The following is a 24,458-nucleotide window of genomic DNA, read 5'->3' on the forward strand; positions in this document are numbered from 1 at the left end:
TTGTCATTCCAATAAGATGCAGTTACCATCTTATAGGAATCACTGATTATGTTGATAATGATCTTGATTCTTTCGTTATGTCATTCTCAGGAAATAATACCTGTGAATGCTACATTCGTAGGAGTGAAAAATTCGTATGCAATATTTCACAACACAGATCTCAACAAAAGTAAAATAAACTACATTGTAACTACGCACTATTACAAGACATCAATTTAATGCGTATGGAAAATAATGTCGGAATACTTTTTGTTCGAAACTATAGATTAGTAATTAACATCGACTCTCCGAACGTGTAATAATTTTAAATGAACAATATTGTACTCAACGTGTTCTCCGTTAAAGAAATTTACCAAAATTTATTATAGTAACTTCCTTCGGGTAACTGTCAAAGTAACATCAAATTCGGACATTTCCCAATCCAAGCTACAGACTAAAGTGCAATGTAAATTCCTTAAATTACATTCAGCAACTGCAAATTGCAAAACTAAAAATGAAGCGATATAAAGCTTGCACTTAAACGTTCGCTGCACATTATTATTTCCATTTAGTTTCAAAATGGTGTTATCAAACCCGCATCCCATTCTTGGCTCTTAAAATGTGATCATTGTTGGTAAGAGATGAGTTGGGAAAGAAGACAGCGGGGCAATATCGGATCATTTCGTAGACAATAAATTATACTTGCCCCAAGTCAACGTTACCGCAAACTTTTATCAAAACTTTTGTTTGCCAAATTAATCGCGCTATCAAATCGTGTAACCGTGTGTCTACCTCGTTATCTTGTTGCGAAATTAGAAGAAAAAAGGTCCACGTGCACCGACGAAATGTACGAACGTAAACCGAAAATGCGCAAGTTGGAAGAGCGCGAAACGACAGATCAAGTCATCCTTGAGTCATTCCTACAGCACATTCTGCACCGAACAAAAACTACACGGTGCTGTTCTACCCGACGCAGTATCCGTTGATGCGTTTTCCCGTCGAGGATCTCGCCGTTCACCGTTCGCCATTCACCAGGAAGCCTACAGACATGGCGCGCTACGCTGAGGACGTGTACTACGAATTTGCCATTAAGCTGACTCACGAGGCCGCTCAAGTAAGCACATTTCCACCACTATCCCTCGAATCTGGCATCGCGCATCATCCACTTTAAACAGGGTGATTGTAAAGACCGGTATCGATTAGAAGTCGCGTCTAAACGAGGATAACTAAAAAGATTGAAAATGTGACACGATTTAGCGAAATGTAATTTCGTCTGACCGCGTTTTCTCTGCAAATGCAATAATGCACCGGCGACATATTATTGCAATCTTTTTTTGCACTAAATTCTGTAATTTCTCACACGATTAGATTTCGGTCATCGCGCCGTGTACAAAAGTATCGACACGTTTACACTGTCTATCGTTGTTCTGTATCTTACTATGTTTCTCAATTTTAGAAAAGCTTTTAAATTAATTTTACAACGTGGAAAGGTGAATACGAGAAATTTCGATCTTAAAAATAATATATTTTTGTATGTTTTCGTCGAACACTTGTTAGCAGAAATTGAACCCTGTATTTGAAAATAATTGGGTATTTATTTTGAGATTGATGTCAGTTAGTAATTGTATCGAATCCTTAATTTCCGTGAAATGTAAACATATATGAGAAAATGAATTCGGTAGCGAGATAAGCTTCCAGGTTAATATCTGATGCATCGCGTAACACACGCCTTTTTAATGTCCTTGCATTAATACTTCTGCATATATACGAAATGATCAGAAAAATCAACATACATAAAGAACATATGAATTCACTTAAAGCAACACAATCATATTTTGTAAGTATATCGTTGCTACGAAACGCATGAAAAACAATTCAGCGTGTACGTACTGTCATCTCTCTACAATTTATTGAAAATGCATAAGAGTATTTATTGTAATACATATTCTGCTACGATAAACTTTAAATATCTCAAAGTTGTTGACTCGTTGCATCCCGATTTACTAAGGTATACTAGTTGGACCAAGATTGTACGTTTTCGAAATTTTATAAAGCATTTCTCCAGAATGCTACTCCAAAATATCCCCTTAAAGTATATCAATGAATTAAAGCGTACAGTTCGTTTCATAAAGATAATACTTATGAAAACAAAGATCTATTGCGAAGCGCTCAATCCCATTGCTACTTTCATTGAACGCTGCTGAAGTCTGAGCAATTGAACTACCAGCCGAGGCAAGCAACTGGCGAGAGGTCTACCAATTTGTTTTTTTCATTTACCCGACCTTAGCCTCGCTTCTTTTCTTCTTTACTTTGCATACGACATTGTCACAAGGTAGGATATTTTTCTTAGAGTTCATTGAGATATATGTATCTAGTACAATGAACCAACTGCGATAGCATGTCATTCCGAGGGCTGTTGCATCTTGAGTGCATAATGATACTTGTCAAAGTACTCTCTCGTTTTACGATTTAATTTGCGACTGTATGTGCCACAGCCAGGTCCTAAATTTCTCACACATTGTAAGAAATTTGCTATGTCAAAAAAGTTTCAAAAATTATATCGTTTAAAGATATTAGGTACTAAGAAATAATAGAAAATGTAATTAATCGTTGCTATAAGTATCACTTTCACTCGCTATTGTAAGGTAAGAAGCTAATAATTTTGTTTCAAAGTGGGTATCGGGTGTCCAGTGACGTATTCAATAAACTTTGTCCACGAGTTCGGCAAATCGTTCCGAATAAAAAGTATTATATACTATAGATCCAATAATTTCGTACCAATTGAAAACTAAAACGTAGTCTAGCTTCCATGTACAATACTGTTCATAAGCATTGTATTTCTTTCGCCACTTAGTGGAACGGGATCAAAAGGTTTATATCGTTACTGTAATGTAAACATTTCTAACTAAAACGACTATCCATTTATTCGTGTTATCAATTAATAGATGAAAATTGTTAAATACTTTGTTAGTTTATGTATTTTCCACGTTGAACAATAACAGCAAACGATTCGAGATAATCAAGCAACAAGTCGAAGAACCGGAAATGCAACGATACTTGAGGTACCTTCCGTGGATAGAACATTGGCCTTTCGATAGCCTTAATTTGAATAAATAAAAGAATCGAGTTGGGATATTTTACGTCAACTGCCTTATTTAGAGAAACTCTACAACCTCTGAATCATCGGGCACATTCAATGAAAGTAGCGATGAAATCAAACACATCGCAATAAATTCTTATCTGTATAAATAATATTTCTATAAAATAAATCTATTGAAAATAACAACTAACGATAACAAAGACAATAATACTACTGAAAGTGTATTAATATTGCATTATCTATTATTAAATATTACATTTACTAATAGGTAAATAAGCAAATAATCCATAAAATAGTGATAATAATAATCATTATAAATAAAAATTGAATAAAGTTAATAAGAACATTGTTTAACAATCTTTAAAGTCATAAAATATTTCGAATACCTCGAAACAAACTAAAAGAAAAAATCGCCAAAGTTAACAAAAAATATATTATGCTGTTTATTATGATGCAATTAACAAGTGAGATTTTTTTTTTTTATTGTATGTGCGTCTATTGCTTCACGTAAAAGGCATTTTTTAAAATTGAAATTGGGAAAGAATTTTTTATGTGCAACCATGAGTCAAACAAGATTGACCAATCTGGCTTTTACTTTCAATTGAATATGAATATGCAAGGAAAGTGAATTTTTATGAGGTTAGTGATCGTTTTGCAGAAGTTAAGACTTGAAAGCAGTGACTTTGAGTATTTTTCATTTATCTTCAAAGAATTCAGATTATATTTCGTGGTTTTTTAAAATTAAGCCAAGTTTGCTAAATTTTGAATCGTCTAAATTCGCATTATTTTCAATTTCTTCACCATGAAAATTTACTGTTTAAAATGTACTTCTAAACACGATATATTTTTCTGTGCGTAAAAATTTCAAAATTATGTAAGAGGAATACCAAAAGAAGAACCTGTACCGGGTGCTCAAAATTATAGATACGCCCCTGGGTAGGACTATACTTATGCCCATTTATTTTGTATCAGAAGTTTGCCCAGTGAAATACGTACAAACTTATGAAATGACCTGATGATAAAATATTGTGATTAATAGTTCCCGTGAAGCAACAATTTAAGTAGGTGAATTAATAGTATCTCGCGTGACTCTTACATAAAACAAGTGCATATTAATTAGCAATTTCTCAATCGTAATTGTGCTGATGAAAGAAATAGAAATTTATTACACGTGTAAAATTACCAAGACGATCGTCTATTTTAATCGATTAGTTCTTAATTTATATGAGATTCAATAAGGTATTTCAATAGTTGATTCGTTTGTTAAAATTGTACAAGGACGTAAACTAATTATTTTGAGTGATAAAATGCATAATTGTCGGAAGCGATGGCAATGAAACTGATCTCTAAACATGCAGAAGAATGAGCAATAGGAAAAGAGCAATTCATTAACAACACGGGAAAATACTATGAATGGAAATGACGCATGTTGGAGTCCGTATTTGTTGCACAGGTTTCCCCAGATTCGCGCTTAAAAACTGTAATGAAAGATTCAAAGAAGCAAGATCTTGTTTTACATTCGGAATTATCAGTAGAAGCGGAATTCCCCTTTACAACATAGCGATGAAATTAAGAAACTTATGCTTTGTTGTTAAATTTACGTTTGAAATCGATACACTTGTATCAAACCAATCTGAACAAATTTTCACTTTAGTACTTACGTAATATCCAATTAATACGGGAGAATAATATATTCGATAAAACGTTTGTACGAAATAAGGTCCATCTATTTTAGACCGCGAAGGATGTTCCAAACTTTTGTGCGACTGGGTACATATTTAATCTTTCAGTTTCCTTCGGATCCTAAAGAAGTACAATTCGTAAGATTTCCTTTGTACTTGGAGAAAACAGATATTTATAAATAATTTCGTTAGGTAAAAACAATTTGTAGTAACAAGTTACAAACATAATGATATACGATGTTTACATTATATCAATATTACAAGAAATGTCTTGGAAATTGATACACATCGGTATTAGATATTAAGTATGACATTAGTCTCGTCTCAAATATTCGAAATTGTCCTGTCTTGCATGTCCAAGATAGCTTATAGTACAATACCTTTGTTAATATATTTGTGTTTCCGATATAAAAGCAATTTGCAATGCATGAACTCGTTCTCGATCAAATATTTAAATACGAAAAAATAATTACATCAAATGATTTCTTACTAAAGATTCTCAAGACAGCTATCAATGGTATGAAGAAAGTCGATGAAAAATTAGGCAATTGGGATCTGGTGACAGAGTACGATCGCAAGATAGAGGACGTTATCATCGGCAAACTGAAAACAAAGTTCCCAAATCATAGGTACGATCGCCAAGTATTTTTTCATAAATCCAACAAACTATAAACTTTAGGAATTTTGCAATATTATAAAACGAGGTGACACCGCCCACTTTTCACGTCCAACGGGAAGTTGCAAGTACCGCAATTATCTTCACTGGCCTTTAAGTAAGAGCGTAATCACCATCTCGGTTGATGCATCGATAACTAAGAAAGTTCGATCTAGTGCGCATTTATAGCGGTCTGCGCTAGCTCTTAACACAAAGGAGATTAGAAGCGATTATTTTTCGCTTTAGTCTCCACGGGACTCGCTCTCGCCTTCACAGAGTAGAAGTAAATTAAAAATGGCGGGAAGAGAGCTGACACCTCTTAACGCCATAGGTCGAACCGAACTCTTGATGGATAAATACTGTGTAAAAGATAAAAATTTTGATTTGAAAATTAGGCAATATTACCTCACACGAGAGAAAGGAAACGTTAAACATTTGTACTAGATTTATAGGCGAAGAGTCGACTGGAAAGGAACTACCAGAATTAACAGATGCTCCTACGTGGATCATAGATCCTATTGACGGTACCACCAATTTCATTCATGGTTTTCCGCATACTTGTGTCGTGATCGGTCTGGCGATTAAAAAGGAAATGGTGATTGGTATTGTTTACAACCCTATTCTCGAACAATTGTTCACCGCAAGAAAAGGACGGGGTGCATTTTTGAACGGAAAACCTATACAAGTTTCTCAAATTCAAGGTAAACCGGAATTAACGAACTTTAATTTAATCACTCGATAAAGTATCGTGCCAAAGTTGTTTGAAAAAATTGATTCGAATGAACAGCTAGTAAGGGAACTAAGGGTAATACGGGTACGGTTAAGCTTATCCCTCGAACTAACGAGAAGAAAGAGGGGCGCAACATTTTTCTTCGCGTACTATAAATAATTTTCATACGCTAAATCTTTATAGATTTTTCTAAACACTGCGAGAAGAAATGTAATAGCACGTAAGAATGCTCGTATACCCCTCATGGAGTGTTCAAGATGAGCATCCGTGAATGCGGAGAAAACAGATACAGTACGAATTTAATCGTATTTCGTTAAAAACCGTGAAATAAACTCAACTATCATTATTTACTTAACATTCGTCTATTTATCAAAAGACACTTGTTCGTTTCTCATCCAAGTCATGGAATGGTATACCGTATACCTCGTATCTAACTCGGTTCTTGCACATATTAGAAAAGTACGCGCACCACGATTAAAATCACACTCATCGTTAATAATGTGACACATGCCATGCATACCATACAGCTTGTATACACTATTTAGTATATGCCACGCATACATTGCACGAATGGTCCAAGTATACTATACTTACATGTGCGCATGCCAGACAAACACGTGCGCGCATATACGCAAAGGAGAGGTTTATTATTTACGTGACAATAATGTTATTGCGATTGAACACAGAAGTAGAAAATATATTCGGTGTGTTTCTAGCATTGCTGCCCGTGCCCCGATTATATTGGTGGCACAATCCATATTTTCCCGAACGTGCTATGTTTAAAGAAACTGGTTTTTCGTAGAATTCTCTGTACACAGACCAACGGGTACAGTTTCGATAATTAGCTGTTACTACCGATGTTAAAAAAACTTGCTTGACGATTTCATTATTTTGAAGGTATTGTAATTGCGTGTAAGCAATATTAGAGCAAAAATAACTAATTCTAGCTTAGAAGCGGTGAAAGTAACAGATCCGTACATTAAATGTGGACTCAACACGGGGTATATAGGGTAGTAGTAACAGGTAAACGACACGGTCTTGTGGAATTATCAGCAATTATAACGGACACGGAAAATCGGGACAAAGAATTGTGCTCGTATTGCCCTTAATTTCCTTATAATTACTCCAAACGTAATTTGGAAGTCAAACTTGAAAAAGGTTCGTTGCGTCTTTACAGACTTGTCGAAAGCTTTAGTTTGTCTAGAAAGTGGTTTCATAAAAGTAGACAACTTGAAGGAAAAGACTATCGAGAGATTGCAAGCAATTGTCCTGGAAGCTCAAGGGTAAGCTTGTATTTTGCCTTTCATATTTCATAATGCGATAAAGTCTTATTTTAATAATTGTAAGACCGCATTTTAAAAATTTTCCAAATATACTTGAATTCGCGTTATCAAAATTTCGTATACGCGTTCGTTAAAATGATAAACGCAAAAAATATACGATATTTTTGGTGGAAGAAAACTACAATAAAATATTTATCCGAGTAGTAAAAATCTCCGAAATAAATTAGCGTTAGAAAAAGCGTTAACTCGTTGTATCTTCTTTCATTCGTATAGCGTGTTTTCATTTTCATTCTTATTTAAAGGATCCGCACACTTGGCGTAGCAGCATTGACTTTATGCTATGTGGCATTAGGAATAGTAGAAGCCTATTATATCGAAGGACCAGGGATCTCCACATGGGATATCGCCGCAGCGTCGTTAATCATTACAGAAGCAGGTGGTGTTGTCCTTGATCGTGTAACAGGTGATTGAACTATTCGTGTACGCGTAGTTTCCCAAGTTTCCATTTTTCCTCGTTAATAAGGAATATTTTCAATATTTCCGAACGACGTAGGTGTAATTGGAATCTTTGTACACGTGACACTTAAATTACAGGCGAGAAGATCGACATTATGAAGCCACGTGCAATTGGAGCGTGTAATCAAAATATCGCGAAAGAAATAGTCCGAATTATTCACGAGGCTGACCAAAAAGTGGACAAGAGAAATAAATATAATAATTAATTCTCAAAATATTGTAATAACGAGAACAAATAAAATGATTAGTTCCTACCGGTAATGTTTCTTCAAACGTTGCCATACACGATGTAATAAAAATATGAATCACAATTTTCGCAAACGATTCTCTATATTTTTCCTCCAGAGGAGGCAACAAATGCCAAAAAGGTTCGATCGTTAAATTTTTCAAAATTCAAGGTTAAAGTTTTTGTTCCATAATTTTCCGAGTCGAAACGTATTTATCGTATACTCTGTATAAATTGAAACGCACAAGTTAAATAATGTATTATATTATAAACAGGTTCCTTTGCTAAAAACAAAAAAAAAAAGAAACATTGGATAAAATGATTACGCGCTCTTTTATCTGATCGCGTGCCATTGATTTCCCGATAAAATTGAACGACTGGGGAAGAATTTCGTGACGAAATTGCCACCGATAATTCAAGAAAAGCCTTTCGTGAACTATGAGTATCGATGAGGTGGAACGAAAAGAAAAATTAGTATCGAAACAATGGCGAAGCCCCTCCAAGATTTTGCTCGTTTATCGAAAGAATCGAGTACCACCGCGCGACCACGATATTAGAAACAACGATAGACGTAAATTAAACAGCACAACATACGCGTTTGCTAAATCGGACATTATGGATTTTCGCCCCACCTATTTCTCTTTTGCCCCGCTCTCTTCTTTCTTCCATTCTAGTCACTATATAGGCCAGCCAGTGCATCGTTACAGTGTCAGTCAGCTCAGGCAGAAATCTCGAATTGACGTACGCGCACGCGAGAAGGCAATTTCAATCGAGTTATCTGCAATCACTGGTGAAAAAGTGCAAACCTGGCGAGAAGTATGACTGACTCGCACAACATCGAGGAGTACTACAATGTTGCTGAGGAACTGGTTCTAAAGGCGGGAAAAGTACGAGTGCATATTGTATAGAAGGAGAAGCTTACAACATAGAATTAAGCATTACACAAAGCTGTCAATAAATTTCAGATACGAAAATCGACTATCCTTTCAAAGCCGAGTGATATTGATCACTGCTCTTTGTAATTTCATTTTCTTAAAGGATCAAGAATTTAGTGGCAGATAGTACTCACAAAAATAGACCAAAAAATGTTCATTTAAAATAAACCATCGAATTAATCTTAAGTGAACTTTCAGACTCGTATCTAATAAAACAGTATTTATATTCAATAGAACATTTTTCTGTCGAAAATATGAAAAGTTTGATTTATTTATCTGAAGTTAATTGTTCGATATAATACAACATCAAGTATTACAGGTTTGTTAGAAAATTAGATTTAATATTTTTATTACGAAAAACTTACATTTATGTTGAAATGAAAGACAGCACGTAGAACATCTTTTGTAAAAGACTGAAATAAAAATCTGACTTAACATACTCAAAACTCATTTGAGAACAGATATTAACTACATATGTATTATTTGTCTATATTTATGAATATTACATGCCTCCAAAAATTTGAACTTCTAACTTTTAACTTCTCTTTTTTGTAAAATAAATATTGATTTTTAGGTAATAGAAACTGCAATTAATTTAAACAAAAGTGTGAAAAGTAAAGGAATTGATTGGGATCTTGTCACCGAGTATGATCGCAAAATAGAGGATGATTTACAAAAACAACTATCAAAAAGATATCCACAGCACAAGTAAGTATATTAAAAGAAAATCAATTGAAACGAATCAATTCATTTTAAACGATAAATAAATGAATTTGTAGGTTTATTGGCGAAGAAACGAGTGCGGAAGAAAGTTGTTTACCAAAATTGACCAATGATCCAACATGGATCATAGACCCTATAGATGGCACAACAAATTTTGTACATCGATTTCCACACACGTGTATTTCTTTAGCACTACTGATAAATAAAAAAGTAGAAATTGGTATGGTATTTAATCCTCTAATGAGACAGTTTTTTTCTGCAAAAAGACAAAAAGGAGCCTATCTAAATGGACATCCTATAAAGACGTCGGACGTTACAGGTAAATTTATTTGTAAAAGCTTATAATTAGTAGAGATTAATAAAAACAAGAAACTGTCAAAATTAGACATGTTATTGTTCTTACTAATTAAAATTCCATCGTAACAGGGAAATGCATTTATAGATTTTAAAAAATAATAAATAAAACCCATAAAAAAAGTTCAGAAGAAAAGACATTATTAATATTTTAGAGTGTAAATTCAATTCGCTTCTTAATGGAAAATATTTTTAAGGAAATATATCTTTTATCATTTATGCTAAAATGTATACTTTCAATTTTTCCAGACATATCTCAAACGCTAGTTGCAATGGAACCATGGATTGCCAAAGATTCAAATTATCTAGTCACTGTATATAGTAGAATGCATGCTTTAATTCAAGGGACTCACGGGTAATTTCGTTTTATCTTGAAACGCTTTCCCCGCTTTAGAGAATAATATTAGGATCGTTATCGTGACAATTGTTTGAAGTAATTTTCTGTGTTTAGAATAAGATCATTAGGTACTGCTGCTCTTACACTATGTTATGTTGCAATGGGTGCAGTAGAAGCATATCATGTTGAAAGCATAGATGCTTGGGATGTTGCTGCTGGGAAACTGATAATAGAAGAAGCTGGAGGAACAGTAATAGATACAGCTGGTATATGTTGTTTTATTTAGTATGATTTGTATTATCCATTTAAATGACTCAATATCTCAAGATTATATTACAAATTTACTCTAGATCGAGACTTTAAAGCTACATTATTTTAGGTGGAGAATTGGATTTGATAACACCAAGGGTTATAGCAGCCTGCAACCATCAGATTGCTGATCAACTGGTTGATCTCTTTAAAAGTGCTGATTTGAAAGCTATCGATAAAAATCTGAAATAAACCTTCCCAAATTACATAATGCCATTAATAGATAAAACGCTATACTATGAAATTTACAAATATTTCTTTTTAATATGTTAAATAAAAGGCAAATTTTGTACAATACGTATTAATAAAAAAAATGCTTTTCATATGTGGCAGTTAGTAATCCTTTAACGATTAATTGCATATGTAATATAGACTATGAACATTTAGATATGGATTTATACAACTGTTTCTTTAGAATACTGATTATGTAGTATTGAAAATACCATTTTATCATGGATATTCATGTATTAAAAAAGTCAAAACATGCAAAAATAAAGTCATCCTTTAATTGTATTCACGCTATAAACTATTATACTATACTACTCTAATGAGGTCTTTGCTCTGTTCGCTAAACATTGGTAAATTCGAATTTTTAGTATATTTACATACAAGAAAAAATAATCTTTATTAATGCTACTTCCCACCTGTGGACCCATGCTTGATTGCATTTGTTGTGGATGCGACGAATAGTTTTGTTGTTGCGATGGTGGTTGTTGAGGTGGTTGAGACATAGGCGGACCACCAGGTGGAATTGATTGACCAGTCTGATATGCCTGTGTTGGACTATGAGGGTGATGCTGCGGCGGACCCATAGGACTACCCTGTGGATTAGATGGCGATGGTGCTTGCTGAGGAGGACCCATAGGGCTTGGAGCTTGGGGTGGAGGCATAGGTGATGATTGTGGCGAAGGACTTGCCATACTGGTATACTTGAATTCTTATGTATACAAAGTCACCTGAAATATACCAAAAGTTATAAATTAGTAGTATGATATTTAAACCACATCAACACTTCATTGAATACTAAACTCTTGGTAACTATACCATTGGTCAAAGCAGTAAAAAGAGGAAGAATCAATAGTACAATTAACAGGAAATCTCCCAAGTAGATTTTTTCATAGCGGTGGTCCATAATATTGGCATAGTATAGTTTTTAGGATATAAATACTTACAATTACAAAATTTAATTATAAATTTAATTTCTTAATACACTACTATTTTACATGTCCAAGTTTATTATGTATTAAGAAGCAGTAATATAAACATAGTGATATAAAAATAATAACAAAAATATGTTTTCCAACCATTTTTTAAACAAACAAAAATATTAGTATATTTAAATAATATTTTTACATAATCAAATATGAATTTTTAATATTCTTTACTACTTTCTTTTCCTTAACAACCTTTTTTTGAATATTTTGGTATTAAATTAATTATCTTTTGGAAACTCGAGTTCACTATTTTTCCACTCCTGTACAAGTATATTCTTCGTTTTAGTTTTGTTCTCTACTAATGATGATAATGCATGCGTTTTTTACAAGGTTAAAAATGGAAAGTAATTTATCAGTAAATTTGCTACACTTTAACACAACAGTTTAATATTGTAAAAACCAATTTATTGGTAAAGTTTGATCACAATACTTCACAATATGTTTTATTTAACTTCATATATTTACAATAACTTTCTTGTAATTGTTTATAACTGTGCTTTTCAAATCTCATTGAAAAACTATTTTCTTATGTAACAATGACAAACATACCAAAGTCCCATTTTACTACAAATTAAATACTTAAAATGAAAATTGTATTGAAAGTAAATTATACTTTTATATCTAATTATTTGTTTACATTTTGCTCAATTTTATCATTACGCTTTCGACGTAAAATCATTTTTTATTATTCGCGTATATTTAATATCATGAGCAAGTTTCTCCATCACACATTGAATGTAAATAAAGAAATTAATTCAAAAGTACATTCGTTCAAAGTTGTCAACAAGATTATTACTAATATCAAGAAAGATTAATTCGTAGACACAAATGTAGAACAATTTTTCAATATTCATTTAGTATCGAGCATGGAAAAATAAAAAACATTATTTTTGTGTTACTAACAATGTCTACTTATTATTGTTCTAATGTTTATGTAACAGATATGCATTTTGTATATGGACTTACTAATTGGAACACTTCTGTATCCCACCGTTGGTACGCAGAAAAATATATTCCAATGATGATCGCTTTCTATGATCTATGAAGATGCGAGTTTTGTATTACAATGGGAGGAAGATACATTAAATATTTATAACAAAGAAGATCTGTATTAAATTTTCATCTAGACGAAGTAATTTTTGTCAATATTAGTAATAATGTATTGACAACCTAGAACTAATGTAATTCTAAATCAATTTCTCTATTTATATTCAATGTGTAATATAAATACTAACCATATTAAATATTTATGAATGTTGAAAAAATAAAAATTGATTTTATATCAAGAGAATTTATTGTAGAACTTATGTAGATTAAACATTTCTTACTCTTTTCAATGAATATTATAGAACCTTAAAGTTTTGAATTCTTTTTTTACATACCTTGTGTATTATACTTACTATTTAATTTGTTCAATTCTAATTTCACAAAAATATCTTTATAAGTCTGCTCTTTCTTCATACAATTAATATAGTTTGTAAATAAATTAAAAACTTGAAATTTTCGTGTCTAATATATTTTCATATGTGTCTCATAATGTTTAACGGTTATAATCTTTATAATCTTAAATTTAACAACTACTTCATTAATTAATCTCAATTGAAGTGATAATTATATAAAATTAGAAAATTGTATGAAATAACTTTTATATATGTAGTCAAAAAACTATAGTGTTGTACAAGGTATACAAACCTTGCTTTCATATATGGAACCGAGAATTTACAAAATAATTAAATTGTGAAACATTGATCGAATATGCTCTTTTTGTTAAAAAATACATTTTTCAGTCAGCACTTGTTGGAAATTAATTTGTTTCGACGAAAAATCTGACAACTCATCTTTGTTCGTAATCAAATACAAAGATTTCGTGATATGCGGAATTTTTATTCTGCTTAAAAAAGATTTGCATTTATACGTACCGTTTTGAAATTTATTCTCTCGTGGAAGGAAATTTCCTTTTAGACATACGCCCGTGTATGTTGAACGAAAAGTCTTATCGAAAACGACACCGAATCGAACAACACAGCAAACACACGCTACCGGCCATTTTCCTGCTGTCCCTACTCGTAATATGTTAACACGTCGAGAAACATGGCCGTCAGTTTGAAGTACTTCCTACGCCTATGTTTTATTTTCTCAATAAACATAAGCCTCAATCGTATGGTCAATAATAATACATAATTTATTTAAAAAATATTTATGTATAAGTGTATAAGAATATATTTCATCCCTAAATAAAATCTGGAACATCAGATCAAATTTTTACATAAAAACTGAATTACAGTATGATAAAAATTTTACTAATGCAAAGAAGTACATACCGATGAATATTCATTCTGTTTCCTCTCGTAAATTTTTAAACTATATAATCATATGAAATATTGAATTATTTTAAATATTGTTTGAAATTTTAAATAACTAATTTTAAAATATCTTAAATAACTTAAACCTAAAAAATTGTTAACTAACTAGTAAAATTATTTAGAAATGTCGAAAACGATACTCGTGATACTTGTAATAGTATAAAGATATAACAATTTCTTTCAAATTTTTTTAAAATTTTCAATAATCATACTATTTTGTAGTTTATTCGAATTTTCTTCAATCACTACTTGGAGGACTGTTATGTTTAAAATTTTCGATATACACATATACTAAGATAGTCACGTCATTCAATGTTCTTGATCCTATTACTAATTTTATTTAATATTCGTGTAATAAAGTATCCATTCCAAAATTAGCAATTATAAGTTAGTTTAAGATGTGTTTACACTTTTAAACGAAGCTTTCGTTGATGTTTTTCATGCAACGAGAAATCGCATGTATGACTGACATCGATTCATCGCGTACATTGGGTCACCGTGATTTAAATTGTGGCATAAGTAGATATACATAATCTGTTAAGATGGCTGCTTTGAAGAAATTCGGAGATCTGTCTAATCAATTATTAACGAGAAATAAACGTATTCCTTATATTACTAACAATGCTTCATTCCATGTCAGCGAAAACCTGAAAATGTGGAACATAGCGTGTAAGTAACGCATTTCCGTGAAAACAGTACTGTATTTTGATAGGTTAAATTCTATTTATTATATAAGAATTGTTTAAGAAATTTGTTTACAGTTCAAACAAATTGTAATAAATGAAACTATTCAGTATATCATGTTACATAATCTGATTATGTATTTCCATGTTTGGTTTAGCTGAATCACTCAAGTATTGGATGCCAAAACCTTATCCAAAAACAGAAAAAGAGAGGCTCGAAGCTGCAGAAAAATATGGTTTGCATCCAGATGTATATAAACCTGAACCCAATGATGAGTTTAGTATTGGAGATTATCCCCAGATGCCATGGGAAGGTGTAGAAGCTAGAGATCCTTTTTACCCTTGGGATTTGCCAGGAATGAGAAAAAATTATAATGAACCTGTACGTTTATCCTATTATTAAATGTACTATTAGATTTTTGTACTGGATATGATTAGTTACTTATTTAATGTTACAGATACATAGACAGTTTGATTTGATAGGAGAAGATCGCTTGGCTGCTGGTGTTCGTACAGACATTGATTATAATGTTGCTTCTGTCATTTTTATTTGTTTCTATATTGTTTATCTTTTTGGCGGTTTGTATTTTCCAGATACCAAACCACCTTATGTAAGTATTATTTGTTAATAAAAATATGTATAAATATATCTGACATTTGAAATGTTAATGTGTTATTTTAGGCAGAGAAGCAGTATCCAGGAGAGAAAAAACATTATACTTTTGAACCAGCAAAATAAATGTATATTAATGTAAAGTTAGAAATAGATACAATAAAGTAATTGCTCGAATGCTATAATATATAAATAATTATGAAATTTTTTCTACCTATATTGAATACTTATATTTTGAATAAGCCTCCTTTTAAAGGAGTTTTATTTATGGAAATATTTAAAGATTTACGTTTATGATTCTCATGTTTCCGCTGTGAGATGTGAAAGAATTCCGAAATCGTATTGTCGCTTCATAGAACAAAATTCAAAACATCTTGGCAAAATTTTAACGTGATAACAGTCAATGAAACGTTGATACGAGGCATGAATTGCTGCAGAAAGAAATTATTTCCAGCAATTTATTCAATGAAATATTCTTATCAAACTTTGTTGTAAATAAAAGGTATAAGTAAACCGTAGTCCGTATAACTTTTATACACGGTGTCATCGACTAAATAATCTCAGTAGTGTCACCGACTAAACAATCTAGCGATAATCTCGTGTTTTGATGCAGTGATCTATTGAAGAAAAGATCGACATCATTATTAAATAAGTAGATCGTCGGTTGGTTGACGACAACACTATTGCAGTGTAGTATTTCAATTTTGGAACTCTCGTTACAGTTCGCAATTATAAGTATTTACGTGTCAGCTGCTTTACTATATATAAATATACTATTATCGCCGCGGGATTTAGGAAGATACACACTTGTGAGAGAATCACCCTATAGAATGTGTTCTTAAAGTTCGACCCTCATAATTTTGCAGCCACTTTCGATAGTTTAAAAAAAAATGTTTCAACCAAAAATCATTAGTATTTGATCGTAGCTCGTGTGTTTCCGTTGAAAACGTTTTAAATAGTTTCTCTTTTGAACAACATTCAAAAATACTGCGCCGCCTATTGATACTCTTATTACTTTGTCTGCATGTATAGAATGTCACTTGTTGTTTATAAGTGGTTTAAACTGATGTTTTATTCGCTTCTACATGATAAAACATCGCTCTTGTTTAAAAAAATTGATTTACAATCATGAATTCGGGAAACCAGTTACCAAATCTCGATAAGATTTTTCGTACTGATGATGAAGTGGACTTTTTACCGTCAGGAGGGTGTGTTCTTTTTTTAATTTTTATTTCATTGATACATCTTATTTAAAAACTTTAACCATAGCATTGAAGAATCTTCTGCAATTATGTACATATATGTCGGTGATAATTTTTATGCATGGTAATTAATTAAAGTAACACAACGTAAGGGTTATGATGTCATATTCTTGATGTTTGAAGCATAATTTGGTTTGTTCTTTACTGTTTATTTAATTTTATTCTAATAAAAGTAATTACAAAATGTAAAATGTACTTTTTAAAATCAATACATAAATGTTTTTTTAGATCCAATTTGGCTGCTATTTTTGGGATGCAAGTTAAGTCGACAGATAGTCACTCTTTAACAAAGCAACAAGTTCTCAAAAAGTCAAATAGCTCTCACTATCAGACTCAAACAGTTTCAAACAAAACAGAGGTCATAATAGCTAAAGTAGTGCATGCATTTAAACTGTAAGTTCAAATATTTTAAATGTATGTTATTTTAACATTTCTGTTTAATATTAACATTGTTTATAGGAAAAATGGAATGTATGTACCAATTGGCAAACTTGGTATGGCCCTTACAGGAAATACTATAACAAAAGTATATCAAATTATTTTATACAAAAGCAAGCAAGAGCATATGTCGACTGTTACTGTAACATATGATTTTTTATATATAGTACAGCCAAACAATTATTCAAGTTATTATGACAATAATAAGGAAAATTGGTCAATTTTGTTTGAAAATAATGATGTTTGTGTAAAATTTGCCAAAGAAATTGCATTAGCTCGATATTTTTCAAAAGATGGAAGAATAGAGAATGTACTTTATCAAGATTTATCACCAGTAAGCAAAGATGTTGTAGCAAAAGAGGGAAACGATTTATTTATCAAATATTTGATTACCTCAGAAATAACGCAGCCTTTTAAAAGCAATTTTACAGCATTACAAACAATGACAGTAAACATATCTACAGATGATAATTGGGAAAAGACACTTTTAGGAAGCAGCAGAGGATTAAAACGAATTTTATTTTTGCCTCCTAGTAAACAGGTTTTATTCCAATGTTTTATATAATCTTAATGAACTCGAATAAGTAAAATTCACATAGGAATCTTAAATATAATATTTTATAGATTAGTTTGGGTTTTGGATTTCCGAAAGAGAAAGATGTTATATTAGAAATAGAAATAATAGATATTCTACCACAAGAGGAAATTACTCACTTAAATAAAATCGCAAGTGATAAAATGTCTATATTATCACGAATGGCAAAAATGGGGCAGTCTATCCTTCCAAAAACTCCTACATCCACCACTACTGATTCTGAAGATACTGAAGTATTTAGGATTTTTCTTGTTTAATTATCAATAGATTCGTTACCGCCATGTAAGAAAAAAGTCGTTATCCATAGTCCAGTGTTCAAATTTTCTTAATTTTATGTAATTTAACATACGTCTTCAAATACACGTTATCAAAATATGACGCTGGGCTGTGAATATACCGAATTTTACTAGAGACCGATTGACGCATATATGTGATGTATCAGAGGATGAGGATTAGGATTTTATGAAAACAAAGCTGCATCGTGTTTATGTTTATGTTTTCTGTAGAGTAATGTACGAAGAAAGTCACCGCATAAAATAAAAATGCATTACTTGAGCAAAAATCGAATCATATATACCAACGATAGGAAATATGTAAAAAGATAAAGTATGTAAAAAAATCTGTTGTAACACTGGACCAGGAATAGTCTTCTATTGTTTATACTATGTAGAAGCATCATCGATGTGAGCAGATAAAACTTCATCTACTTCTTTTGTTGATAATTGAAATTTAATTTGTATTGCACATATGTGACGACAGGTCCTAGATAGAATTCATAGCATCACACATATGTGACGCATGGCAGCTAGTGAACATGTTATGTTATACTACTTGATCATACTTTACATAATAAATAATTAATTTGATGTGGTTACAGGATGATATACCAGACAAGTCACCACGTTACAAAAAGGTGAACAAATATTCATTTTAATTATCAAGAAATTCAACTTCATCTATTGAACTTTAGGAGTATAATGTGCTTGTACTGTACGGTTTAGGTAGAATCATTAGAAGGGGGATCTCAAAAGAAATATTCCTTCCAAGAAACTACGGAAGAAATATCCAGAAACATACACGGAGTATTAAAACCAAAAAGCGACACGCCTGTAACGAGCACCACTTGTAAACCTTTTGTTTCCGCATCCACATTTACTTCTCAATGGTCTCCCACGCAAATACAAGTATAGAACTTTAATTGCATTGCAAACAATATTGATATTTGAAAATTATTATTATTTTATTGATGTGCAAATTTATTGTAGCCAAATTTTGTTACTTTGGATGGTCAAGTGTATTCATTACAGCCACAAAGTGTAACTCCCACAATATCATCAGTGATAGATCCCGGATTAAACATGTTGTTATCAGAAACTAGAATGACAAACGCAGAACTTAGAATGGGAATCTCTAAGATAGCCGACAATGTGCAGAAATTGCTTGATAAGGTAGTTACATACTGAAGAAATCATACATTATTTACAAAAACATCATATATCATGTACAGTTTCATGTTCTTGAACTTCAAAATGCTACATCTCCTATAAAAGATAAAACAGTTTTGGATGCTGCTATGAAAATGTTATTAACCATGAATGCATCTCAGACTGGAGAAAAGGATAATGAATTACAGAAAAGTACTGATGTTATAGTTACTGATAAGCTTACAGAGTTGAATGAAATGAAAAGTAGAATGAGTATACTAAAAAAAGAATTGGAAGAATCAAAAGGTAACTTAAACTTTCATATGTTATATTTCAATATCTGTAATAATACATTAGTTTACACTATAACATAAGTAAAAGTATTGATTGTTCATACAGAGTGTATAAAAAATCTTGAAATTCAAAAGGAATCTCTAATACAGACTAAGGAAAGCTTATGTAAAAATGTCCAAGAATTAGAGATATCATTGAAGGATGCAAATAGTGTACTTGTTAAAACAAAAAAAGATTTAGAAGGGACCAAGGAACTTAATAGCAATTATGAGGAACAGAATGTAAAATTGCAGCATACAATCTCCAAACTTCTTGAGCAGTGTAATGCTTTAACTTCTGAAGGTTCTGTGGAGGCCAAAGAAGTAAGACTTTCGTCGTTTCTTTTTTCCATACAGTGCCAAATTTTCTAAATATTTTATGTTTAGTAATTATTCTTTTCAGAATGACAGTAAAAACAAAGAAATTAAACATATTATGAATCAAATTTATCATATGCTATTGGATAAATTTGTGAATGAATCCTATCCTACCAATTATATAAAATCAACAATAGCAAACACAATAAAGGTAAGCTCCTAATAAAACAATTGTAATTCATGCTTTATGATTTTTACACATGAATATAATTCTAGAATGCTACATTACAAATTCTTTATGATCCTAATGAAAGAAGTAACAAGGAAACAGAATTAATGTCCACCAAAGTTACAGAAACTGATGTTTCGAAAAATGCCAATTTGGAATTACAAAATTCTGGTTTAAGTACTTCTATAAGTCAGTCATCAAAGCAGACAGAAGTTTCTGGAAATACTAATGTAATGTATATTGTCTATATTGAATGTGATATGTTTTAGATCTTAAATATTTTATTTAAAAAATTGTTTATTCTCAGGTATCATTGGTACTACTACAGGACAAACCTCCACCCATTCCTCTTATCGATACTGAAGATAATACCGATTGGCTACATTGATAATTATATTCTATATTTTACAATACGAACAAAAAAACATCTATAAAGTTAGTTAAAGTTGAAATATTAAATAAACAAAAATTTGTAATGTCCAATGATTTCTTTGAATTTGTATTCACGTGTAAAGAATTTTGTAGAAAATGAACGATTTAATATTAATAAATATTATTTTAGTTACAACACCGATTTATTATTTTTATCTGTATTTTGTTCTAAAAATGTCAAAAATAAATAGATGACTAATGTTTTATATAAATAAAATATGCGGATTCGATATAAAAAGAAAAAGTAACAAATTTAATAGTGGAAAAGAAATGTCGTTGATTATTTTGGTTTTAATTTAAATGAATCGTATAAAATATAAAAACGTTTGGATGCAAGAGAAATTACAACAGTTGCGCTGTAGTTCAGTCACTTGTCCTGTTTTGGAAATGGCGCAAAATCACGGTGTACGTTTTCATGACAATCGAATACGATAAATCGTTGACGAAAAGAAAGAATATCACGAAAAATATGACAAGACGTAAGTTACTTTGCAAAGACTGAAAATTAATAGGGAACAGAAAATCCCGCCCGACTTTATCCGGTTCTTGAGTAATTCTATTTGTCTGTGTTCACGGTTCTATCATCTTGGCTTCTACCACGTCAATCAAATTAAAATCTAACCATAAAACATCGGCCAAGAAAAACAATGCTTTGATTTCAAATTAATTCTTACCGAGGGATCTATTCAGCCAGTAGAAATGAAATAGAAACATAATGCAAAGAATAATTGCAACAATATTATTTAATTCGTCTCGATATATTCTAACCTCCTTTCCATTTTCAAATGTGTGAATGCACAATATCATGAATTGTAAACATTACTATTTTTGGCCATAACATTTGATTTACATTTTTCAAATGCTCGCTTTTGCGATGTCACCGTCATATAACATGACACAAAAATTACTTCACGAATATCGCAATTGTTTAATGATTTATGAATTTTTTAATTAATAAATGACACATATTTCATTATGAAATAGATTGTTAGCCGTTGCTTTTATAATGGATGTAAATACAGTGGACGATGAAGATGTATCCTTCCATTTGGGGGAAATGTTTGACAGTTACGAAGAATTGGAACATAAACTGGAGAAATTTTCAAAGCGTAGTCTAGTTCATTATTGGAGAAGAGACAGCAGAACAGTTAGCGGAGCTCATATGAAAACTGCTCGTCCAATTAGCGAGCGTTTAAAGTATTATTCTGTAAAATATGCTTGTATCTATGGTGGTCAAAAGTTTCTACCGCGCGGAGCTGGCAGAAGACAGTCTCAGTTAGTTCATAAGATCATATATTGTTACATCTAGATTGTTAAACTAATTATTTTGAAATAAATGAATCTAATGAAACGTATCTCCGAATGTAATATTTTACACACGTTACTTTTCTATTCAGATCCATAAGGACAAACTGTCCTGCTCATATTATGCTAAGAGCATCAAAAGATGGTACAAAGTTAGAGGTAACTAGTGTGAATAATGAACACAATCATGAAATCTCTGAGGTAAATAACAATAATGAAGTGATGTTAGATTAAATCGATATTCAATTTGATTTCATTTTTATTATTTTATTAGGAATTATTTAAGAATTTACCGCAAGAAAGAAAATTATGCGGCGAGATTAAGCAGGAAGTACAAGACCTTATGCAGTTACACATTGATCGCAAGAGATTGAAAGAATACGTACGATTACGAACAAACAAAATACTTAGGTCCAAAGATTTATTTAATATAGCAGCAGCTAATAAACAAAAAAGGAATATTACACCAGAGAGGGCGTACCAATTGTTTAAAAAAATTCACGATATCGAGAAAATACAAGGTAGAGATAATGATAAAAAAACGTATTCAGAATCTGAAGATGAAATTGCACAGACAATAAAAAGGATGAAAAAAGAACAAGAATCTCCTTGGGGTCAAGATGTAAGATATCTATTTCACAGCTGAAGCATAATGTAACGCTACATTTAATGAAAGAAATTATTTTTTATTAGAGATTGCCAGCCGAATTAGAAGTAAGCGAAGGGAATGACGGTGATGATTCTTATAGTGGTCAATTAACACAAGAAGAGGTAGTAGATGAAATTGACACAACAGATGGTGAACTGTTGAGAACGAATAATGACAGGGATATAATATCGGCGAACAGTGAAATTGTAGGGGAGTTAGTAATGCAAGACGGAGATCCCTCTGTAATTGTTGAATCTATCGTGAACGCTGATGGTTCTGTTTTTGTAGATGAAAGAGAATTCAATACCTATTGTAACAATCATTTGTCGCATACAGTTGACGAGAGTCAGTCTCCTACAGCTAGAGGTAATTTCAATCGTTTATGAGAAAATTCTTTTACTTGTACAAAAGAAACATACTACGTTATAATTACATTATTTGCAATGTAATTTTACATTAGTTTTAGATATCGAAACAATTGCGACTACAACTGATATAGAAAAAATAAAGGGAACATCTATCTCGCCTAAACAACAAAGTAGGCCCCTCACATCGCAATCACAGCAGTCTGTGAAATCACCGAATGCTTTCCACGAAACTACAGATTCCAGAATTTGGATTATGAAAGAAGCTACGAATGCAGAAATAGAAGAACCCGATAGTGGGCCCGAGAGTGAAGTGAATGGTTCAAAGTCGGCAACGACTGCAAAAGCAGACATCGATGCGTCCGAAGTGATATTATCCGATGAAGCCAGTCATCAGTTGCTCCAAGAACAACTGGCAGTACTCCGCGCGGAAAAGGGAAAGCTGTACCATGAGACTGAAATGTTGAAACTTAAAAAGGACAAGTTAAGGTTACAGATAAATTGTTATTCGAACGAAATACGAAAGCAAGAAATGGAAAAAGAAAAGCTAAGACTCGAAATTAAATTGCTGCAGTCAAAAGTTATGGAAGATTCCAACGATGTTTCTCATTATATTTTCGTGCCTTGAGCGATATATCGTAATGGAAGAATTGTGCGACCGTAAAGCAGAAATATTTTGTGGATGGATCTTCAGCACTTTTTTTCTTTTAACAAAGGTTGGAGTAAAATTGTGTTCAAAGCAATAATACGATCTTTTCGTACGTGTAATAATAAAGTTATTCAAGGTGAAGTTATTTATCCATAATTCAATTATATAAAATCAATTACGAATATTATTTTATAAAGTTCTTGATAACAATTCGTAATTTATCACGATATATTTCCTATTTTAGTACAAATTTTACAAACTTATTTTCAATCAGGGCAGTCAGAAATGTACTATCATCGTCGCTTAACAACTTTTTCGAGTATTTATAATAATAATAATAATAATTAATATTCTGTGATTTTTCATTAATGTAATTTTCGTTGAAACTGATACGTGTAGGCTTTCTGAAACTTCTGTACTCATATTTAAAAGAGACGTTTGATACGAGAAGCTGCTGTATAAAGTATTCTTTAAGTAAGTAATATGGTTGAATATAGTACGTTTGTATAGCTAGAATAATAAATTATTTTGCGAAAGAAGTTGTTTTTTATTGTATGCAAATCCCATAGTTTGAAGCGAAATAACAAAATTTTACAATTGTTTACGAATAACATTAGTAATATTTTATTAACGCATCTGATCTACATGTTCATTTCCTCTTCAAGCTTTTTAACCTCTGTAATTAATGTTTTTATATCCTTTGCCCTGTGAAAAAAAAAGAGAGTATGAAGGTTTTGTTATACGTTTGTAAAATAGTG

General features: G+C 31.6%; 7 protein-coding genes across 11 annotated transcripts in view; 5 read left to right on the plus strand and 2 right to left on the minus strand.

Moving 5' to 3' along the window:
* The window catches only part of Brm (ATP-dependent helicase brm), a 35,317-nt gene extending 21,186 nt beyond the window's left edge, over positions 1–14,131 (minus strand). For both annotated transcript variants that reach the window (XM_076325676.1, XM_076325675.1), the window contains exons 1-3: positions 13,963–14,131; positions 11,474–11,785; positions 9,472–9,519 (exon numbers count right to left, since the gene is read on the minus strand). In XM_076325676.1, the coding sequence (XP_076181791.1) occupies positions 9,472–9,519; positions 11,474–11,749 (324 nt within the window). In that variant the 5' untranslated portion in view covers positions 11,750–11,785; positions 13,963–14,131. The remainder of the gene's footprint in view (positions 1–9,471; positions 9,520–11,473; positions 11,786–13,962) is intronic.
* On the plus strand, positions 714–8,199 carry LOC143153978 (uncharacterized). The gene is made up of 6 exons (XM_076325679.1): positions 714–1,093; positions 5,257–5,390; positions 5,861–6,117; positions 7,324–7,429; positions 7,732–7,892; positions 8,024–8,199. The coding sequence occupies exons 1-6, from the start codon at positions 965–967 to the stop codon at positions 8,149–8,151; spliced, it is 915 nt and encodes a 304-aa protein (XP_076181794.1). The 5' UTR covers positions 714–964; the 3' UTR covers positions 8,152–8,199.
* LOC143153982 (uncharacterized) lies at positions 8,504–11,172 on the plus strand. The gene is made up of 6 exons (XM_076325683.1): positions 8,504–9,058; positions 9,681–9,814; positions 9,886–10,148; positions 10,433–10,538; positions 10,635–10,786; positions 10,900–11,172. The coding sequence occupies exons 1-6, from the start codon at positions 8,990–8,992 to the stop codon at positions 11,019–11,021; spliced, it is 846 nt and encodes a 281-aa protein (XP_076181798.1). The 5' UTR covers positions 8,504–8,989; the 3' UTR covers positions 11,022–11,172.
* Positions 14,132–14,882: 751 nt separating the features above from the next.
* Positions 14,883–15,898, plus strand: Nd-ashi (NADH:ubiquinone oxidoreductase subunit ASHI). The gene is made up of 4 exons (XM_076325693.1): positions 14,883–15,075; positions 15,248–15,471; positions 15,548–15,700; positions 15,772–15,898. Exons 1-4 carry the CDS (start codon positions 14,949–14,951, stop codon positions 15,826–15,828), a joined length of 561 nt encoding a protein of 186 aa, XP_076181808.1. The 5' UTR covers positions 14,883–14,948; the 3' UTR covers positions 15,829–15,898.
* A 611-nt stretch (positions 15,899–16,509) lies between these two features.
* On the plus strand, positions 16,510–20,862 carry LOC143153751 (FK506-binding protein 15). Of its 2 annotated transcripts, none has more exons than XM_076325258.1 (12): positions 16,510–16,910; positions 17,193–17,357; positions 17,424–17,943; positions 18,027–18,230; positions 18,875–18,910; positions 18,999–19,181; positions 19,263–19,445; positions 19,505–19,727; positions 19,821–20,077; positions 20,157–20,282; positions 20,348–20,530; positions 20,608–20,862. In XM_076325258.1, the coding sequence occupies exons 1-12, from the start codon at positions 16,831–16,833 to the stop codon at positions 20,686–20,688; spliced, it is 2,241 nt and encodes a 746-aa protein (XP_076181373.1). In that variant the 5' UTR covers positions 16,510–16,830; the 3' UTR covers positions 20,689–20,862. The 2 variants fall into 2 exon arrangements, with proteins under 2 accessions (XP_076181373.1, XP_076181374.1); XM_076325259.1 differs by lacking the exon at positions 16,510–16,910 and adding an exon at positions 16,943–17,096.
* A 166-nt stretch (positions 20,863–21,028) lies between these two features.
* On the plus strand, positions 21,029–24,114 carry LOC143153969 (uncharacterized). 2 transcript variants are annotated; one of them, XM_076325662.1, is made up of 6 exons: positions 21,029–21,211; positions 21,717–22,007; positions 22,130–22,238; positions 22,312–22,659; positions 22,731–23,052; positions 23,147–24,114. In XM_076325662.1, exons 2-6 carry the CDS (start codon positions 21,739–21,741, stop codon positions 23,677–23,679), a joined length of 1,581 nt encoding a protein of 526 aa, XP_076181777.1. In that variant the 5' UTR covers positions 21,029–21,211; positions 21,717–21,738; the 3' UTR covers positions 23,680–24,114. The 2 variants fall into 2 exon arrangements, with proteins under 2 accessions (XP_076181777.1, XP_076181778.1); XM_076325663.1 differs by lacking the exon at positions 21,029–21,211 and having other exon boundaries at positions 21,301–22,007.
* A 93-nt stretch (positions 24,115–24,207) lies between these two features.
* Positions 24,208–24,458, minus strand: part of Mbo (nuclear pore complex protein Nup88) — a 72,791-nt gene continuing 72,540 nt past the window's right edge. Inside the window, exon 12 of one of the 2 annotated variants that reach the window (XM_076325661.1) lies at positions 24,208–24,405. In XM_076325661.1, the coding sequence (XP_076181776.1) occupies positions 24,342–24,405 (64 nt within the window). In that variant the 3' untranslated portion in view covers positions 24,208–24,341. The remainder of the gene's footprint in view (positions 24,406–24,458) is intronic. The other variant, XM_076325660.1, reaches the window with a different exon arrangement.

Source organism: Ptiloglossa arizonensis, chromosome 13 (assembly GCF_051014685.1).
Source record: "Ptiloglossa arizonensis isolate GNS036 chromosome 13, iyPtiAriz1_principal, whole genome shotgun sequence".
Lineage (NCBI taxonomy): Eukaryota > Metazoa > Arthropoda > Insecta > Hymenoptera > Colletidae > Ptiloglossa > Ptiloglossa arizonensis.

What these genes read in the sequence shown, in the direction of transcription:
- LOC143153978 (XM_076325679.1), top strand. Translation starts at nt 965, where the DNA reads ATGCGTTTTCCCGTCGAGGATCTCGCCGTTCACCGTTCGCCATTCACC. An exon ending in TGACTCACGAGGCCGCTCAA is followed by an intron (nt 1,094 to 5,256) that starts GTAAGCACATTT and finishes TTCTTACTAAAG; the next exon opens with ATTCTCAAGACAGCTATCAA. An exon ending in TGTCCTTGATCGTGTAACAG is followed by an intron (nt 7,893 to 8,023) that starts GTGATTGAACTA and finishes CTTAAATTACAG; the next exon opens with GCGAGAAGATCGACATTATG.
- LOC143153982 (XM_076325683.1), top strand. Translation starts at nt 8,990, where the DNA reads ATGACTGACTCGCACAACATCGAGGAGTACTACAATGTTGCTGAGGAA. An exon ending in TTAATTCAAGGGACTCACGG is followed by an intron (nt 10,539 to 10,634) that starts GTAATTTCGTTT and finishes TTCTGTGTTTAG; the next exon opens with AATAAGATCATTAGGTACTG. An exon ending in AACAGTAATAGATACAGCTG is followed by an intron (nt 10,787 to 10,899) that starts GTATATGTTGTT and finishes ACATTATTTTAG; the next exon opens with GTGGAGAATTGGATTTGATA.
- Nd-ashi (XM_076325693.1), top strand. Translation starts at nt 14,949, where the DNA reads ATGGCTGCTTTGAAGAAATTCGGAGATCTGTCTAATCAATTATTAACG. An exon ending in GAAAATGTGGAACATAGCGT is followed by an intron (nt 15,076 to 15,247) that starts GTAAGTAACGCA and finishes TGTTTGGTTTAG; the next exon opens with CTGAATCACTCAAGTATTGG. An exon ending in CAGATACCAAACCACCTTAT is followed by an intron (nt 15,701 to 15,771) that starts GTAAGTATTATT and finishes GTGTTATTTTAG; the next exon opens with GCAGAGAAGCAGTATCCAGG.
- LOC143153751 (XM_076325258.1), top strand. Translation starts at nt 16,831, where the DNA reads ATGAATTCGGGAAACCAGTTACCAAATCTCGATAAGATTTTTCGTACT. An exon ending in TTTTGCCTCCTAGTAAACAG is followed by an intron (nt 17,944 to 18,026) that starts GTTTTATTCCAA and finishes AATATTTTATAG; the next exon opens with ATTAGTTTGGGTTTTGGATT. An exon ending in TGCAGAAATTGCTTGATAAG is followed by an intron (nt 19,446 to 19,504) that starts GTAGTTACATAC and finishes TATCATGTACAG; the next exon opens with TTTCATGTTCTTGAACTTCA.
- LOC143153969 (XM_076325662.1), top strand. Translation starts at nt 21,739, where the DNA reads ATGGATGTAAATACAGTGGACGATGAAGATGTATCCTTCCATTTGGGG. An exon ending in AATCTCCTTGGGGTCAAGAT is followed by an intron (nt 22,660 to 22,730) that starts GTAAGATATCTA and finishes ATTTTTTATTAG; the next exon opens with AGATTGCCAGCCGAATTAGA. An exon ending in TCAGTCTCCTACAGCTAGAG is followed by an intron (nt 23,053 to 23,146) that starts GTAATTTCAATC and finishes ATTTTACATTAG; the next exon opens with TTTTAGATATCGAAACAATT.